The sequence below is a fragment of the Halichoerus grypus genome, chromosome 15, assembly GCF_964656455.1.
Source record: "Halichoerus grypus chromosome 15, mHalGry1.hap1.1, whole genome shotgun sequence".
NCBI classification, from domain to species: Eukaryota; Metazoa; Chordata; class Mammalia; order Carnivora; family Phocidae; genus Halichoerus; species Halichoerus grypus.
In genome coordinates this window covers 25,670,277-25,689,648 of record NC_135726.1, presented here as the reverse complement: position 1 = coordinate 25,689,648, position 19,372 = coordinate 25,670,277, and the positions used below count along the sequence as shown (strand labels likewise).

Below are 19,372 nucleotides of genomic sequence, written 5' to 3'. Positions count from 1 at the left end.
GCTTTATCTCTTTCCGCACCAGACGACACACACACACACACACACGCACACACACACACACACACACACACACACCCCTCTCATCTCACGACACGCACACACACACCGGCCACCCGTGCGCATGCTCTGGCCGCGCGCGCGCGCACACACACACACACACACACACACCCCTCTCACGACACGCGCACACACACCGGCCACCCGTGCGCATGCTCCGGCCGCGCGCACGCGCACACACACACACACACACACACACACACACACACCCTCGTCTCACGACACGCGCACACACACCGGCCACCCATGCGCATGCTCCGGCCGCGCACACACACACACACACACACACACACACACACCCTCGTCTCACGACACGCGCACACACACCGGCCACCCGTGCGCAGGCTCCGGCCGCATCGGGTGGGGGACGCCGGGTCTGGGTTTTGCCACAGCCGCTGCTCTGCTCGGAAAGCTGCGAGCTTGCGCAAAGTGTCGGCTGGCTTGGCAAAGAGGAAACCGCTCCCAAGGTGGTTCTCGTGGGTGGGAAGAGGGGACAGGCTGTGCCAGATGCCAGGACCCTGCTGAGACCCAAAGAAACTGCATGGGGGGAAGGGAGAGAAGAGCGCGCGAGCTGCCCTTGGTCCCCTCCCGGGGACACAGCGAGGTCACAGCTCTGGCAGGCAGCATCTGGGCGCCTGCAGGAGGTGAGTAATGGGTCATAAATAATGCATCAGGGTGAGGCAGGGGGCAGCTGATGGAGGAGAGAGACTCCGGATTTGGAGCCAGGAGCCAGGGGCAGGAAGCCCACCCTTGCCTCGAATGGCAGGGTGCCCCCCTCTCCTGAGCTCTGTTTCCCACAGTGTAAGCCTGGGGCACTAATCCTAATGACCAGCCACTGGGAGGATGGCGAGGCAGAAGGTGTGCGAATGGTAAGATCTGATCCAAATGTGAGGTGGTGTTCCTGCTGTTACAGTCATTACAGTGTCTAGAGAGGCAGAAGATCGCAGTGGGTGAGAACAGAGACTCCGAAGCCCCGCTGCCTTTGTTCAGTCCCAGTCACTGGCTGTGTGAGCGGGCAGGTGACTTTACCTTTCTAGGCCTCAGTTCCTAATCTGTAAAATGGACATAATGATAGCACCCATCACACGGAGCTGTGAAGACGACTGACGGCGTTAAGGATGCTCAGCACTCGCAACAGTGCCCAGTGCAGTGAAGTATACAAGAGCTGCCTGTTCCCTCCTCTGGCGGATGGGCACCACGATGGTACTGACACGCTGGGGCTTGTGATGGACTGATTGTGTGCCCGCCCCCCCCCACATTCATATATTGAAATCCTAACCCCTAAGGTGAAGGTCTTAGGAGGTGGGGCCTTTGGGAGGCGATGAGGTCATGAGGGTGGAATCCTCCTAAGTGGGGTTAGTGCCCTTATAAAAGCGACCCCAGAGAGCTCTCTCTGCTCTCCATCATGGGAGGAAACAGCTGTCTGCAATCCTGAAGGGACCCTCCCCACACCCTGACCATGCTGGCACCCTGGTCTCAGACCTCCAGCCTCCAGAACTGTAGATTAGCCACCCAGTTTGTAGTATTTTGTTGGAGCGACCAGAGATGCCTAAGATGGGGCTGTTGAGCTGACGTAAGTGTGGGGGCAGTGGCGGGGTGCGCTCAGGATCCTGCAGTGCGTGGTGTCCCTAAAGATTATGGAGGCAGCAGGTGCAGTGCCCAGAGATCCTTAGGCCTGAGGCTATGGGTGGTCCAGGATGCTGACTCTCCCTGTCCAGCATCGGCGCTCACTCGCCAGCCAGGGGCTCTGTTCCTCTAGAAGGCTGCTCATGTCTTCTCTGCGGCCCGACCCAACCCAGCCTGCTGAGCCAATGGCTTTGTCTCAGGATCGAACTCTAACCCATCTTGAGACTTGAGACCTCCCAATCAGGCTTCTGATGTAATAAACCCAAAATATTTAAAAAAAAAAAAAAAAAACACTTTATGTGTCTTTTCTGATAGGAAGTGGGATGCTTACAGTCATAATCCAATTCAATTTGACGGTCATGGAGTAAGCGACCACCAGGTGTGATCCTCGGCATCGGGAGGGACTAGACTGAGTTTTGATTGTTGCTGTCAACGATGAGCACATTCGTGGCTTAGAGACACACGGATGTATTTTCTTACAGGTCCCCAGTCTGAAATGGGTCTCACTGCACCAAATTCAAGGTGTCCGCAGGGCTGCATTCTTTTTGGAGGCTCTTGGGGAGAATCCACTTCCTTGCTTTCTCCAGCTTCTAGAAACTGGCTGCTTCCCGTGGCTCATGGCCTTCCTTCATCTTCGAAGACAGCAGTGCCGGCAAGCCACATCCTTCTCCTACTGCCATCTCCACTCTCTCCTGCCTCTCCTCCATGTTTAAGGACACTTGCTATTACATTGGGACCCCTCAGAAAATGCAGGATAAGCTCTCTATGTTAAAATCAGCTGATGAGCCGCCTTCATCGCATCTGCTACCTTCGTTCCCTTCTGCCAAGTAATGTGACCTATTCCCAGGCTCCAGGGATTAGGACGTGAACACATCCAGGGGGAGGCACCATTCTACCTACCACAGGTACTACCATTTTTGGGTTGTCCATGGTGAGCCCAGCACCGGGTGGGTGCTTTACAAACATCCACTCACTCACTTATTTCTTCAACCAATACTGGCGGAGGACTTCCATCCGAATACGAGGCCCAGCGCTGGATGCTAAAGCTAAACAGCCAATGAGACACAGTCCCTGCCCTCAGGAAGTTCATAGTGCAGGGCGGAGAGGGACCCGCACACAGACACTGCTGTACGGGGTTAAGGGAGGGTGGTCAAGCCCTTTACTTCACGTCTCTATACTTGTTTCTTCCTCTGTAAAATCAGAAAAATAGTCAATGGCCATACCACCCTGAACACGCTGGATGTTGTCTGATCTCAGAAAAATAAAGTGGCAACTGTCTCTCCAAATGTTAGGAGAATGAAATGAGATAGCATATGAATGGTAGACCATTAATACTGGTATATTATTATTAAGCATGGTATGATGGGCACACAGAGGAGAGGAGTCAGGGAATCAGGGAGTCAGGTGAGACCCAAATTGACACCCCAGGAATAAGCAAGATTAGCCAGGGGAAGTGTAGGAAGTGAAAGGAAGAGTTCCCAGACAGAGAGAACGCATGTGCAAAGGCCCTGTGGTGAACAGGACCCTCGGTCCTCATGAGACCCTGATACCACACCGGGTCTCTTCCTGCTATGTAGGTATAGGAGTTGTGCTCCCTCCCCAGAGGTCCAGAAGCCATAGGGATCCCCTGGATTCTTAGCATCCAGCTCCAAGGTGGCTGGATATGTCACTGTACCTACTTTACTCATCACAAGGATCCTCACTGGCCCCATACTTTGTGGCCTGCAGCCACAAAATCCATCATTCTAAGAGCCACTAACCAGTGGGCCCTGACAAGATGCCAGGCCCTGGGCTGGGGCCTCTTCAGTTATCAACTTCACTCCTCACAGCTTTATCATTAGACCCATGTGAGAGAGGAGGAAACTTGCCTACGGTCATGCAGGTAGTAGATGGGGGAACCCAGGGCTGTCTGACTCCCCATCAGGAGGGCCACACAGGCCAGCAGCCTAGGCTTTGATGGCTCAGCCCCAGGCACGGAAGCTGGACAGAGGAAGACTGGATGAGGTGGAGCCTTTGAAGAACAGCTAATCTACCTTAGATTCGACTAAGGGGGGCCAGAGCCTGGGGTGAAGGCCAGGGCAGAGGCCGGGGCATTTGTTAAAAAGAACACACTCCTCTCTTTCCCAGGAGAAGCTGCAAGAGCAGCAAGCCCCAAGAGCAAAAAGGATGCACTGGCTTGGACGCTTAAGGGAGAGTCCCAGACTGTGCCCTCCCACCCTCGGCAGAGCCTGGCCTTTCCCAAGAGCAGGGACATCTGATCTCGAGCTAGTGCTGGAGCCAGAGGGAGCCTCTCAGCTCATCTGTTCCTTACCTGGGGACAAAGCTGGATGGACCGAAAGGAAAAGACGCACGTGGAAGGTTCCCGCTACACGGCAATGGCTGGCCCATTACCTCATCCTCAAAGCTAGCAAAATGGGGCCAACTGTTTTCTCCTGGGGAGCACTGACTTGGAGTTAAACTTCCTTTCTTTTACGAAATCATGTTGATATTAGAGGGCAGTTCGTGTATACCTACGGCGGAATAAATGATCGGCATCTGCGCAGTAAGGGTTTAACTCAGCAGGCCTGGGTTGCTCGGATGCTGCACGTTCCAAAGAAAGGACTGGCCAGCCCTTGACCACTTCTTGGGAGACAGATAACCTCTGAGCCTCTGGAATATCCCGCCTAATAGCAGCTTCTGTGTGTCTGGGGCCCTGGGCCACACTGTATTGGTTTGCCCAGCCGGGTGACAGTAACAATATGACTTATGGAGAATTCTGGTTTGGGAACGCTGAACGCCCCAGGCCATGCTGTATCAGTGGCCCTCTTGGGGCCCGGAGACTGAGCGGCTAAGGTCAGTCACACTGGTGCTACGTTCTTATGTGACCAACATCCGATAAAAACTCTGGACACCAAGGCTCGGGTGAGCTTGCCTGGCTGGTACTCTGCACGCGTTCTTGCACTTGGCGCCGGAAGTAATCCTGTCCCATGTGACCCCACTGGCTGGGGGTGGAGGCGCACCCGGCAGCTCATGCCTGGGGGCTCCTGGGGGCTCTTGGACGCTTTTCTCTCCACTGATGTGGCTCCATATCCTTTCATTAAAATAAGTGGTAACTGCGAGGGGTGATGGCTTTTCTGAATTCTGTGAGTTCTCCTTGCAAATCACTGAGCCCAAGGGTTCCTGAGATTGGGGCCAAATAGCTTACCCCCAGGCCTGCCTCAGTTGCTTTTTTTTTTTTTAACTTGCTATTTGAAATGATTATAGATTTATAGGAAGTTGCAAAAAAGTACAGGAAGTTGCAAAAGAAAAGGTCCTGTGTACTCTTCACTCAGCATTCCCCAATGGGAACATCTTACAAGTATAAGATCAAAACCTCAGGCTTTAAAATGATATAGGCACAATCAGGAAGGCGAGGGCTGGTAACCAGTTCACTCCTTCCGCTGAATTCCCCCAAGAACCTGCAGAGCTGTGAAGACAATCAGGGCTTTTAAGCATGCATTGGCCCCCTTCTGAGGGTAGATGGGCTGGCATTGGCAGAAGTCAGAGACCAAGTAGCCAGGCAAAATGAGGGGGCAGAGTGGCCTTAGGAGGTCATCCAAGAGATGTGGGCAAAGCTGTCTTTGGGAGGACTGCTTGCAACATTGTTTCCGATAATGAAAACTTGGAAACATCCTGAATGCCCAGCGATTGCGATTGGCCAAGAAGATAATGAAGCACCCACCCGGTAAAATACAGTGCAGCTATTGTGATTACATTGTAGAAGAATAACTTTTATCAGGGTAAATGTTCATGATACACTGGCAAGGAAAAAAAAGAGCAGCAAAAATAATATGCAGTATGATTCTTTGGCGGAAAACACACACACACACACACACACACACACAAACTGCTGGAGGATATAACCCCCAAGATATTAACATGTTAACACTGGTTATCTTTAGACAATGGAATTATGAGAGATTTTTATTTTTCCCTCTGCATCTTACAAGTTTTCTGTATTGAATATATATGACTATTAGAAGTTTTAAAAAATATTGCCAGATCCACCCCTTGTCTTGACTCTGCACAAACTCAGGCTCCGTGTGTCTAGTAAAACTTCCGGCGGTGGGGGGGTTGGGGTGGTGGGAAGGGGAGGGCAGGGGAGGAGGTGATAGGGTGTCTGGAGTTACCCAGAGAGCAAGGGCTGGCCCTGCAGGAGAGAGTCTTTGCATGCATGGGAGAAAGGGGGCAGCAACACCGCCAGTGAGCGTTCCAGGGTGGCCCAGGAGCAGGGAGCAGGTAATCCGGTGCCTGGTGAAATTCCGGAGCCAGGTTGAGGCCAGATGCTCACTCTCGCCCACTTCCTTGTTCCAGCTTTTTTACCTTCTGCTCACACACACCCCGCATTCTCCACCTCCATTCAGGAGCTCCTGGCAGGGGCAGGGCTCCCTTGGGTTTAGCTCTGAGCCTCCCTGAGCTTTGCAAAAGGCCTGGCTGACCCAATGGATGAGGGATGGATGGTACCTCCCCCATCATCCCTTTTCCCATCTCCATCTGCTGACTTTCCACCTCTCTGCAGTCTCAGAGGCCTCTTCCTCCCAGAAGCCCTTGCTGACCCCTGCAGGCCCCCACTGTACTGCATGCTAACCTCAATCGAAAATTTTAGCAGAGTCTGCCTAGTACCTAGATTATGGGACTCTAAACTCGTTTCCTCTGTCAGTGCATACACCTTAGCAAGGTCAATGCCCTGGTCAGCTCAGGTTCTCCAATGCACTCCACAGCACAGGATTTGGCACTCAACCAGTCCTATAAAGTAAGAGCAAAGATCCACTCTTCTCCCCCTGAGGGCCTTTGACTCACAGTCGGTGAGTGGGGAGTGGGGGGCGGTTCCTGCCTCCCCCTCCCCACTAAGAGAACGAGCTTCCATTGCCCCAGGTTCCTCTGCACCTCCGACTCCACTGGCTAGTTCTTTTTACTTTTTACTTGCTCCAGTCATGGTCACGAGGGGACTGGAGAGGAATGGTGACTCAGCCCAATTCATCACCACAATGGAAAAACCCAGTCACCTGTCCTCCTGGCAACAGGACCGGAGCCGCCTCTGCATCTGGAAGGGCAGCAAGCCATACTGCTTTCAAGGTCCTTTTGTCTTTCACCTGCTGAAAAATCAAAGACTTGAAATATGGAGGCGCACCACCCGTGGACACTGTAGATTTGCGGTGCGCTACGAATCTCGGCGCCCGGGGCTGGTGTGTTCCCTGCACGCCAGCCTCACGGCGGCCTCACAAGTCCACTGTGGTCGGAAGTGGGCACTGTCACGCTTTCGGCCACCAGCATCGGAGTCGCCCTTCCTACAAGGCAGAGCCCACCTCCTCCTGGAGGAGCTGAGAGCGTCTTTTCCCAGCCTCCCTTGCTGCTTTGGCGGATGACCTGCTCTGGGCACCTCTGGTCAGACACGCCCATGCTTGACCGTGATTTAGAAACGAGTGGCACGAGGAAGCCAAGGCCACGCGGAATCCATTCTGGCGAGGACACAGCCGCAGCGGCAGCACAACCCGAGGCTTCAGAGGCAGCCATGGTCCCGCTGGACGGAGCGTCCAGTGTCCTTGCCCACGGCCGGCCCCGGCTGCAGCGGCTGTGGCCGTGGATGGCCATGGTGGCTCTGGCTCCTGAGATGGCCAGAGCTGCCTGTCCCCCTTTTAACAAAGCCTTTTTCTGCTTCAGCTAGCCAGCGTCAGGCTCTGTTTGCTGCAACTGCCCAGACTGCTGCATTCGCTGGAATTTCCAGATGGGGATTCGAAGGCTCAGAGGGATCTTCAGAAAGGCTGTGTCTTGCCTCCAGCGGAGGTGCGGGCCGGTCTCCTGCCCATTTTACAGATGGCAAAGGGCAAGTCCAGCAAAGGCAGTGACTTAGGCAGCACCTTTCAGGTAATTAGGAGCAAGGCAGGGGGATGCGTCTTAAGAGGCCCCCAGTCCCAGCCACCAGCTTGGCCCTCTGCCGGGCTCTGCTCTCCTCTGTTCAAAGCCCTGCCATCCGGCCCGTCCTCAAACAGCATTGCCCCCTGCGCGGGGTGTTAAAGATGAAGAGAGCCCGAGAGCAGAAGGGACTGAGAGCTGGCCCTTCTGCTGACTCAGCAGGGACTCCTCCTTTCCTGGCATGACTGACCACCGTCTCCTCCAGAAGGGGCCAGGGCCCCCTCCACCTGCTGGTTCCCCAAGCTAAGCACCTGTGCTTGGTGTAACAGCCCCCCTCCCCGGGGGTGGGGAGTGAGGGTTCTTACAATTACATTTCTTCACCATCTATTAAGTGGCCACTTTTAAGGGTTCAAACCTGCAACCTGACCCACCTGAATGCTCATTTGGGGTCTGTGAAATACCTGAGCCTCGTGGATTGTGCGTATCAGTTCAAGGCCATGGTGGATGCCATTCTGCACACAGACAGACATGTCATAGTGTCAAAGCTTTTGTTAGGCAGCCCTAAGACCCTCCTGGGGCCTGTGTCCCCCCCCAAGGAATTCAGAACAGGCTGTTTCATGAATTATGTTACTAGAATATCCACAATTAGTTTTGTTTGATGACTAGGTCTGAATTTATTGAAAAGGGCAGAACTCAGGGAAGCCTGAATCTCTAAGACAATCATAACAATTTAATCATCAATAATAGCAACTATTCAGTGAACATTTAAACCACGTGTCAGACCCCACACTAAGCATTTTCTTTACGATCCATCATTTAATTCTTACAAGAACCCTCCGAAGATTCATCACCCCAATTTCAGAATATGGCATGAAGGCTCAGAGAGGATGAATAACTTGCTGGACATTACACAGCCAAGAAATTAAAGACCCAGCCTGTGCTCTTAAGGACTGGCTCCAGACTTACATAGAACTACAGTCTCCTGGATGTTTTGGACACACAGGTTCACTCTGTCACCACCGACCTCCCCCATCCCCTTTACAAAAGTGGAAAGTGAGAGGCAGGGATTTCCCCCAAGGTGAGCCCCAAGGCTGTAAGAACCCAAGCTTGCTGCCTTTTATGTGGTTTATATACTGTACCCCAAGCAGGAGCATGCACCCCATCTCAGGCAGCCAAATCTTACCGGCCTCTTCAAGACGGGTGAGTCAGTTAATTCAATGCCACGGCAGATCCCAACACAGCCTGGAGCTGAGGGAAAGCCAGGACCTTACCACAAGCCAGCCCAGACAAAGGGGAGGAGATGCTGCAGGATCTTCTTGACCTCCCACCCAATGTCATCCTGGACCTCCGGGATGACTGGTCCAACTCCTTCGCTCTGCACTGAACAGGCTGAATTCCGGGAGAGGCAGATCCCTGACCAAGGTCGCTGGCAGGGCCTCAGCAGAACTGCGGTCTCCACAAGCACTGTTCTGAGCTGTCTTTGCCCAAGTAAATTCTTTCAAGTCATCAGATTTCCATTCTCCCTACAGTCGGACTCCATCTAGGGACTTTAGCGCTGCCTCATTTGGGGTGACAGGTGAGAGCAACGTCACTGGGCCAGACCAGAGTGAGCCTGAGGAAGACAAGGCTGGGCCAGTTCCCCTCCTTGAGGAGAGCAGGGACCCTGACACTCTGAGCGGCACTCTTGGGGGCCCAGAACACCTTTACCTGGAGACCATCACTCCCCACGAGTTCCCCCAAGGAAACCCTGGGCTTCTGAATACTGGACAAGGCTCCAGGGCCCCTGAGCACCAGGTTCTTTCCGACCCCCCGGGGCTTTTCCCCGCTGGGCTCCCAGGCGGCGGCGGCGGGTGGGGCCGAGCGGCAGGGGCCGACGGAGGAGACTGCCGTCCCCACCGGCCGGCCGGGGTTCCCCTCGGGAACCTAAACAAAGACGGACGCAGAGGTCTCCCCCACCCCGGGAACCCGACGCCGCGCGACCGCAGGGGGACAGGAGGGGCGGGCGGGGAGCCTTCCACCGCACCCCGCCGACACCGAGCGGCGGGGCCCCTTCCCCCGCACGCCCGCGGAAGGAGAAGAGCGTGCGGCTCCGCCCGGGGTCTCCGCTCGGCTCGCCCGCGGGGCGCTCCCGCCGCGGCAGGAGGCGGAAGCCGAGGGCCCGGGACGGCCTGGGGCGCGGCCACCCCGCGGGGCCCAGGCGCGCGCGCCCACGCCCGCCACACCCACGTGGGCACGCCCCTCGCGGCGCACCGCCCCCAGCCCGGCCCCCGCCCCCCGCCCCGGCAGCGGCGGCGCGGCGAGGGGCTCCCGGCTGCGCGCACCTGCACCCGCGCGTTGGCGGCCGCGACGCCGAGGCCCGGCTTCCCGCCTGCGCGTCTGTCTCGCTCACATCACCCTCGGTGAGTCGGCGGCGCCCTCGGCCCTTCTCCCCCTCTCCCTCTCTCCCCCTCCGCGGCGGCTGCGGCCAGCCCCCCACCCGGCGCCGCCTCCCCGCGGGCCCTGAGGCTCGCCAGCCGCGAGCCTCCTCGCTCGGGCCACGTTTTGCTTACGAGGGCGGCGCCCCCTCCCTCCTTCCCAGCCAGACTCGGGGACCCCCGGGTGTCGTGGTGGGGGGAGGCGCGGATAGCACGGCTTCTTTGTTAGGGCGACAGGCGCCGGGGGGCCCCCCTCCCGCCGCCGGGAGTGTCACCCGCACCCACCCCGCGCCCTCCCTCCGCCTCTCGGAGTTCACCCCGACCAGGTGGCGGCGCGCGCCTTTTAGGGGTGCGCGGTCGTGCAATTGGTGGATTTTTTTAACCCGTTTTGGAAGCGGGGGGAGCGCGGCGAGGGGGGCGGCGAGAGCGTTCCTGGCTCCCGGCAGCTCCGCCTGCCTGGCTCCTGGCTCTCCTGCCGCTTCGCTCCTCGCCTCCCGCGCTCCTCTCCCGGCCGGGCCGAGCGCGCTCCCCGACGCCGCAGCGCGGAAATGAAGGTGCTGGGACACAAGATCGAACTGCTGACAGGTACCGCCGGCCCTGCCCCGCGGCCGCCCCGGGGCGCGGCCCTCGCCGCCCGCTACTTTCCGAGTTGGAGCGGGAGCCCCGCGCGCCAGCCGGGCTTTGGGGCGGCTCGGGTTCGAGCCGGAGGACGGGGTGCGCATGCCGGCGGATTCCGAGCTTGTGCGTTGTCTGTTCCGGTGCGGAGCCCGGCCGCGGGAGAGGACGTGGGGCTGTGCTCCGCCTGGCGCTGCGCCAGTCCACCGGGCCGGCGTCCCGCAGGCGGGAGCGCGCGCCAGGGGAGCGGCCCCTTGGGGTCTCCGACTAGCCGAGCTCTAGTCAGGTCACCGAAAGGGAGCTCAGAGCCCCTGCCCTCCAATCAGTGTCCCCTATAGAGGAGCTCTCCGGGCTCCCACCAGGACCCCCGCTAAAGGCCTCTTAGTTCCTGCTCCCCGCGACAATCTGAGCGCCTCTCCCTGGCAAGAGAAGTTTCTTTCTGGGAGTAGAGGCCAAGTGGTCTGGGAAGTGGGAAACCAGATGGGACCCAGCTGACGGGGACCCTCAGCCTTGGGGCCCCGCTGGAGACCACCTCCAGGTTGCTGTGGCTGGAGGTCAACAGAGGACACTGGGTATGCCCAGAAGTGGAGGCGGGAAAGAGAGCAGGGACAGGGGAGCTGGCATCAGGGAGCCCCTCTCTCAGGCATGAGGTCGTGGAGAGACTCAGGCAGGAGGAAGGGGGCTAGCAAGGGAAACATCCTGGACCGCCGGCCCCCCGGTCCCAGGGCCTGGACGGGGGACGTGCTCAATCAGTGTGCACTGGGTGGAAACGCGGAGTCCTGTACCTGTCCTCTGGCACCTGGAAGGCTTTGGTTCTTAACCTCCAGGACCGAAACCGTCTGGTGCGAGAGAAGGGAACGCGGGAACCCTGTTACAGGGAAGGGGGCAGCAGTGTGGGGTGCACTCAGGAAACAGGTTGGAGTCGGAGTCAGGGTGCTGGAGGGGAGCAGAGAGATTTGAGCGCAGGGCTGTGTTTGAACTGGACCCTAAAAGACAGAATTTCTATTACTGGAGAGGGAGGTGGCATTCCAGGCTGCGGATGGAGGGACCCGCTGATACATAGGCTCTGGGAGTGATGCGGCGGCTGGAGGGCCCTGAGCAGGGAGGAACAAGGTCTGCTGGGGTTTCAGGCTGTGAGAGCTAACTCACCTGCGGCTCGTGACAGGCTCACAAACAAGGGAAGAGCAGGAAAATCTGCCCAGGTGCTCCGCGGGGCCACATCTGAACCCCCTTAGCTGGGACGGGGCGGGGGGGAGGGGCTGGCCCACCCTCCCGTCCCTGGCCAGCTGTTCCTTGTAGAGCACTTGAGGCAGGCCCGCCCACAGGACTTCAAAGGGAACGGCACAGGCCGCTACACTTGTTTATGCCCTTGAGGGAAGTTTTTACAAGCCCATGGGTGTTTAGAGCCCTACATGGAAGGCAGAACTTCTGGATCCTCCCCTTCTCCTCTTTGGCCCCAGAAAGGGCCTGGAGGAAGAATGCTCTCGGGAGGCATATGTGGGGGCTGCAGTGGGCATCCAGCTTTGGGGTCCCCAGCGCAGTGTGCGGTTATCCCCTGAGTACTGGGGTTAGGGCCCCTCCTCATCAGCCAGGCTCGCCCGGTTCTGGCAGACTCTTTAAGCCCCACCCCCCCACCCCACCCTGGCCAGCCAGCTGGAACAGGATCCCCTCAGGCACTGTTGTGGGTCGCAGGCCCCCCTTGCACCTCTCATCAGACCTTGGGAGCCAGTTGTATCCCTTCAGTCTCTGTCTTTGTGGTCTTTGCGGCCATACCCCCCCCCCCCCGCAACTCCTTCCTGTCCTCTTCTTTGTCCCACAGACAAGGGTTCAAATCCCAGCCCCATTGCTGGCCAGCTGTGTGATTTCAGACAGCTTGCTTAGCCTCTCTGACTTCAGTTTTCTCATCTTAGAGATGGAACTGTTGACCCCTGCCTCTGAGAGTCGGCCTGAGGCTCGCTGAGGTAGCACAGGTGAGGGGCCTGGCCCTGGTGGGCACCTCTTGGGCTTCATCTTCCTTTTGGTTCCTTGATCCTGGCTGTTCCTGTAATGGAGAACCCCCCATCCCCTGGCTGGTGGGCCGCTAGGAAGTTTGGATCTGTCCCTACCCCACCTTATCCTGGTTCACAGGCACCTGTGAGATGTTGAGCCCTCTCTGCCGTTGGATGTTGAGCAGGTCAAGGCCAGCATGGTGCCCCGTTGATTGTGGTGGCATACAGCAACTGCTCCGTGATTGTCGACTGAGCCCAGGCGCACATAGCCCGCCCATCCCATGCATCTCCAGGATAATTTCTTAGAGACCTTAACGCCCTGCCCCCCATGTCAGCATTAGGGAATTGTTTCATTAAACCTGTTTGCTGAATTCCTATTTCTCCAGCTGTTGATAGTTTTCACATTCTCCCTGTTTGTTATCATGCCCATTTTCCCGGTTAGGTCAGTCCCTTCTCCATACAGCTGGAAAGAGGTGGAGCTCAGCTTCAGACCTGAGTCCTGAGCCCTGAGTCATCCCTGTGTGTTCAGACTCCCTGGCTTCGGGCCAGTCTTTGAGCTGCTCTACACTTTTCCCATCTGTAAAATGGGACCGTCATGGCGCCTAGCTGGTTGTGTTCTTCAGCGAGCTGTGAGAGCGTGCATGAATGTTGAGTGCAGTGTCCGGCAGGCGGTCAGCAAATGGCAGTTGGGGGGCTGATGTCCCTGAGCTGCTCCTCAGTGTCCTAGGGTCTCTTCTTCTGGAATGTTCCAGTTCCTTCTCTGGCTTCTCCACACAACCCAGATCTCCCTGAGATGTGCCCTGGGGGGACTCTGCTGAGACCTCAGGTTCCTGCCACGTGGGACGAACTGGGGCACAGCATCTGGAGTGACATCACAGCTCTGACATCAGGTGCGGAAAGCCAGGTGCCCCTCACCCGTGGCGCTGGGAGGATGTCCATAAGTTGTCGTGCCCAGTCTGAGCAGGTCTTTTTGTTGCAGAGAGAAGTGGTGGGTGGTAGGGGCCGTTCTTGGAAGTCTCGCGGGTGACTGATGCACATGGTGGCCACCATTCTCCAGACGCCCTCCGTGTCTTGAAGTGTAGGGAGGGCAGGAATTTGGTGACCAGAGGATGTAATGTCAGGGTCTCCTCTCTTTTTCTCAGCTCCTCAGAAAATTCTTAATTTTTCTGAGCCTCATTCTCCTGATCAGCAAAATGGGTATAAGGGCCCTCCTTCACTGAGCACTGTGAGAAGGAGCCCGGTACGCTGCCGTGCCCGCACACAAGCTTGCTACCGTCCTTAGAGGGCAGACTCTTGGTGCCCTTGTAGCTGGGCCCTTTTTTCTTTCTTAGTGTGGTGTGGGGAAGTGGGACATCAGTCTGCTCGCACACAGGAAGGTGACGGCTTGTGTGCATTGTTACTCAATATGCCCCCAAGGTGGTTTGGAGTCCAGAGAGAGCTCTAACGTGGCAGATTTGGGGCTCTGGTATGGTCCCTTGGGAGCCTTGATATTGGGTGCTGGAAATGGTTTAAAAATACCCAAAATTTAATCACTCGATGTGCGATTAACAAGCTAAACTTTTGCCTGTTCTGTCATTTGGATGCATGGAATATGTAGTCCCACACAATTTCATAGACTACCTTTAAATAGTGTTTGATTCTTGGCAGGTGTGTTGACCCACATTTTACATGTGGGGGAAAATGAGAAGCATAGATTTATCCCAGGAGGCTGAAAATAGGATCCCCAAACCTCATCTCCAGTTCATCCGTTTCAGCAAACTTCACTGCTTCTCCGGGGGGGCTGCAATGTGGGTGCCAGGGACAGGCAGACGGGGAAGGAGGCTAGTCTGCAGGAGGGAGAGACTTCAGAGTCGGCCCAGGGCCCCAGTGAGGGTGGGGGGGTGTGTGGAGACGAGCGCAGGGTAAACCGCTGCAACTTTTATGAAGGGCACGTTGGCAATGATGTATCCGAAGTTTAAAAATATGTGTGATCTGACTCAGTTGAATTTTTAGGAACAAATAAAGATGTGTGCAGAGGTGTTTGTTCAAAGATGTTTATCCCGTAGTTGTTTATAGAAAAAGAAGAAAAAAAACTGGAACAATGTAAATGCCCAACAGCAGAGGAGGTTAAATGAATGCAAGCGCTGTCATACCAGGGAACCCCAGCAGCTGCAGATTATGCTACCAAAGGTGATTTGGCCGCCTGAACAGATGTTCCCTTACATATCTAACAACAACAACAACAACAACAACAACTGGGATGGCATTTGCCATGTGCCAGGCATAGCCCAGAGCGCTTTTTATATATTAACTCATCATCCTAACAACCCTATGAGGGATACGCTCTTATTTTGTTCTTTTTATAGATAAGGCCACTGAGGCACAGAGAGGTTAGGTAACTTTCTGAAGGTCACACAGATAGAAAGTGGTTAGCTGGAATTTGAACCAGGATATCTGGCCCCACAGTCCAAAAATATGTTTCAAAACAGTGTGGTTTTTTTGTTTTTAGAAAAATCCTTTTTCAGCATGTTGATCAACAGCGAAAAATGATGAAAGAGCGTAAGTAAAAACGTTAACGGTGGTTTCTTCTGGCGAGTAGGGATTATATGTGCTTTTTACTTCTTTTCGCTCTTCTGTGTCTGACTTTTCTCAGTGAATGTGTGTTACATGAAACTCAAATTCTATTTTTAAAAACTAAAAATGAACAAATGCAGAGGGGAAAGTGCTAAGTGCGGGGATTCTGATGAAATCAACCCCGTGGGAACTCTGAGGAAGAGCTGAAGCCCAGTGCTATGGAGGGGGTGTGTTCTTGGAAAACTGGAGGGCGGAGCAGTCCTTCAAGCTGGATATTGAAGTCGGTTTTCCGTAAGTGTAGGGAGGAGGAAGCAACCGGGGGCACAGTGAACACGTAAGGACTGCGAGACCATGACGGTGCTAGGCTGAGTAACAGCCCCCGAAGATGCTCAGATCCTAACCCCTAGATCCTATGAATGTTACCTTATAGGACAAGAGACTTTGCAGGTGTGATTAAGTTAAGGCACCTGAGATGGGGTCATTCTCCTGGATTAGCCAGGTGGACCCTAAATGCAACCACAGGTAGCCTGACGAGGGCGAGGCAGAGGGAGATTCGACCACAGGGCACGGAAGAAGGTGACCGGACGGCCGCCGGCAGCAACATTCTTCCCTTGCTCGCCGCTGGCCTTGAAGGTGGAGGGTGGGCCGTCAGTCAAGCAACGCAAGGAACAGGGCTCTAGAAGCTGGAAAAGGCAGGAAAATAGATTCTCCCCTAGAACGTCCAGGGGAAGAATGGTCCTGCCCACAGCCTTGATTTCCGCGGAGTTTGGAGTTCTGACCTCCGGAACGATAAGACAATAGATAGGTGTTGTTTGAAGCCACCGAGGTGGTGGTGACCGGCTAGAGCAGCCCCGGGAAGCCGGGTCCGGGGTGTGTGCAGAGCGGACTCGGGGCCTCTGCGGAGGCTCTGACGGCACAGGGTGGTAGGCAAACCATGGGGCTGGGGTCGGGAAGGCTGGTGTGATCAGCCCTGGCCGTGCGAGCTCGGGCTGAGCCGGGTGCAGCCGGGAGGGTGAGCTGCGAGAGCGGCGCGATGCTGTTCTGTAAGCAGAAGAGCATCGCGTGAGCCTTGCCACGAACCTGGTCCCTGCGTGGTGACAGAGAGCTCTCGTGGCAGTCATCCTCGAGTGCTCGAAACTCCAGACCACAGATGAAATGCACACTCCAGCCAGAGCGATCGTACATCTTAAGCCCCAGAACAAATACCTTTGAGGACCTAAGTGCTTTCTCAGTTCACCTTTTGGGAGAGACGTGGCAGGGCAGGTGCTGCGGGCCTGGCGATGCACCCTGTCTTCAGCAGATGTGATGGGGGCACCCCAGCCTCCCAAGGGGACTGTTTCTGGCCTGTCGTCTCCCTAGACGTGGCCGTGCCTGCAGCTGTGGTTCTCCCCGCCCAGAGCATATGGATTGGGAATAGAGCAGGGGGGATGTCTCCCAAACGGAAACCAGGTGCCATTATGAGTAGGAGGGACCTGGGTGCTGGGTCCCCACACGGCCCCTTCTGGAGACATTGCGTCTGAGGCAGGAAGACTCTGGGAGTCGCGTGGAGTGAGTCCTCCTCTGCTAGGAGAATGCTGTTCCTGAAAACACTAATGCATGACGGCAATGCAGAGGGATCGGGGCTTCCGGTGGAAAAATGCCCAGTAAGAAAGCTTCTTACTCTGTCTTTAATTCAGACCATATTGCAGACCCCTGAGCTGGATGAGGCTTGTTGCCTTAGCTTACCTCTTTAAATCTTGCATGAAGATCCAGGACGAGTGTATCTTTGTTTCTGGGAAACTTGCCAAATGAGGCAGATACACAGCTGAATTCAAGCACCGGTGTTAAAGAAGCTTGAGAATCTGTGGCCAAAAAAAACCCGGGCTTTTTAGCTAATTAAGGTAGGTCATGTTTACCCATATCAGCACAGTTGCTGTGAGCCTGTGAGGGGTGGGAGAGAAGGGGCTGGCTCACTTGCTGAAGAGCAAACAGGGAGGACTGCTTCACGGATTATGCTGCCCACAGGAGAGAGGAAGCTGCAAGTTCTGGTTGAGCCCTAGCATTCCCCTGGTTTCCCTTGGGCAAACCCTTTCCTTTCCCTTTGCTTTCTGCTCCTTCAGCAGGTTAGGGTGGGCCTCCAAGAAAAATGCCCCACATTAAATAGTTTCAACAGAATGGGACAGAAAACCCAAGATAACAATAGATTAAACAAGATAAAAGTGTATTTCCCTCTTTTGTAAATAGCATCTGAATATCTTCAATATCTCCATCCGGAATCATGGCTTCATGATTCTCAGGTACCCAGACTCCTTAGTATCCTTCCCCAGGGTCCAAAATGGCTGTTGAAGCTCCCACCATCACATCTATATTCCAGCCAGCAGGAAGAAAGATGGACTGAAGAATGGCATGTCTCCTCCCTTTAAATCACATGCTTCCATTTACATCTTATTGGCAGACTGTTGTCATGTGGTCATAAATAAGTTTTATTCCCATGATCCGCCTGCCCATCTAAAATGTAGGGATGTAGGGGCTCCTGGCTCAGTCAGTAGAGCATGCAACTCTTGATGTCAGGGTCATGAGTTCAAGCCCCAGGATGGGTGTAGAGCATACTTTAGATGAATGAATGAATGAATACCAAGTTTAAAAAAAAAAAAGGAAAGTGTAGGGATCTCTTCTTAAGGAAGAAGGGGAGAACAGATACTGGTGGACAATTAGTCTCTGCCACAGTGGGGCTCTTACTGGTTTCCTACAGCAGCTGCCCACGTGGACTATGTTAGTGGGATTCTAGTTCCATCTCTCCTTGGTCCTGGTCTGGGGTTGGAGGTTTATCATGTCTGTGTGTAATCCCTGGAGCCATGTTGTGGACAAAAACCAGAGCTTCCACACTGGTGCTGAGCCTCAGTGGAAAGAAATTTTATGAAAGAGCTCTGTATGTCACCTCTGAGATGCGTATCTTTTTCATACTTGAACGTCTAAAATGCAGTCTGTGCTGGTGAGGTGGGCTTAGCGGCGGTCCTTGCTGCCTGGCGCACCTCGGGGCTCTCGGCGGGGATGGAGATCCTGGAGGTGACAGCGGAGCCCGGATGTCAGATGCTGAGGGCAGAGGAGCGGGGACTGCAGGGAAAAGCACCAACTTGGAGACAGAGCGATTCAGGGGCGTCGGACCCTGAATGTAGAGAAGTTTTAAGAAGACCTTAAAGAATTTATTTCAGTTCCTTTTTAATTTACAAGAGTGATAGATGCTTTTAAAAATCTGGGTCTAGGGGCACCTGGGTGACTGTTAAGCATCCGATTTGATTTTGGCTCAGGTCATGACTCAGGTTCCTGAGATCAAGCCCTGCGTCAGGCTCCATGCCGGCCATGGAGCCTGCTGAAGATTCCCTCTCTCCCTCTGCCCTTCCCCACCTCTCTCCCCGTCTCTTAAAAAAAAAAAAAAAAAGTCTCAGGGTCATGAGTTCAAACCCCATGTTGGGTGTGGAACCTACTTTAAAAAAAATTAAAATTAAAAAGATTTTTTTTAAAGATTTTATTTATTTATTTGACAGAGAGAGGACACAGAGAGAGAACACAAGAAGGGGGAGTGGGAGAGGGAGAAGCAGGTTTCCTGTGGAGCAGGGAGCCCGATGCGGGGCTCAGTCCCAGGACCCTGAGATCATGACCTGAGCTGAAGGCAGATGCCCAATGCCTGAGCCACCCAGGTGCCCCCAAAATTAAAAATTTCTTAAAAAAACAAAACAAAACTGTGGTGTTGAATTGGAATTAAAGGTATCAGTATAAATTTCAGATTTATGCACACGCACTCAGATGGATATAGAAGTGTGTGTTAGTATACTTACATACATATCCTAACTCTGCCTGTTGAGACCGCCTAGAACAATGGCATCCCAGCTGCAATGAGCATCCCTAGTGCCCAAATCTTGGTTTCTAAACAGCATCCTGCAATACAAGGAGACTGGGCTCTCTGGAGAAGTGGTTGATTCCAGGATTCAGGCAGAGAAAATACGAAATGAGTTTCAAACATCATAAGGGACTAGGAAATTAGAAACTACTCAAAAAGTAATGGGTGTGTAGTAAAAGAGCCCAACTCGGAGGAACCCCGCCATGGCCCAACCTGACGCAGTTTAAACAATGAAATAATGATAACAATGTATTATAACCCATGGAATAGAATAACTATCCAGGAGTCCATACTGATGTAAACAAGTAATTGAATAAATAAGTAAATGTAGGCTTTTTCTAATAGGAGAACTCCAATTAATAAGTGTAGAA

General features: G+C 54.6%; 1 protein-coding gene across 2 annotated transcripts in view; it reads left to right on the top strand.

Annotated features, from left to right (window-relative positions):
• The first annotated feature begins 9,830 nt into the window (after positions 1 to 9,830).
• Positions 9,831 to 19,372, top strand: part of NDRG4 (NDRG family member 4) — a 35,119-nt gene continuing 25,577 nt past the window's right edge. The window contains exon 1 of one of the 2 annotated variants that reach the window (XM_036124297.2): positions 9,831 to 9,953. Coding sequence is in view for 1 of the 2 variants with exons in the window: in XM_036124293.2 (XP_035980186.1) it covers positions 10,517 to 10,553 (37 nt within the window). In the remaining variant the exon portion in view is untranslated. Of the gene's footprint in view, positions 9,954 to 10,387; positions 10,554 to 19,372 lie in introns of those variants that run through there. The other variant, XM_036124293.2, reaches the window with a different exon arrangement.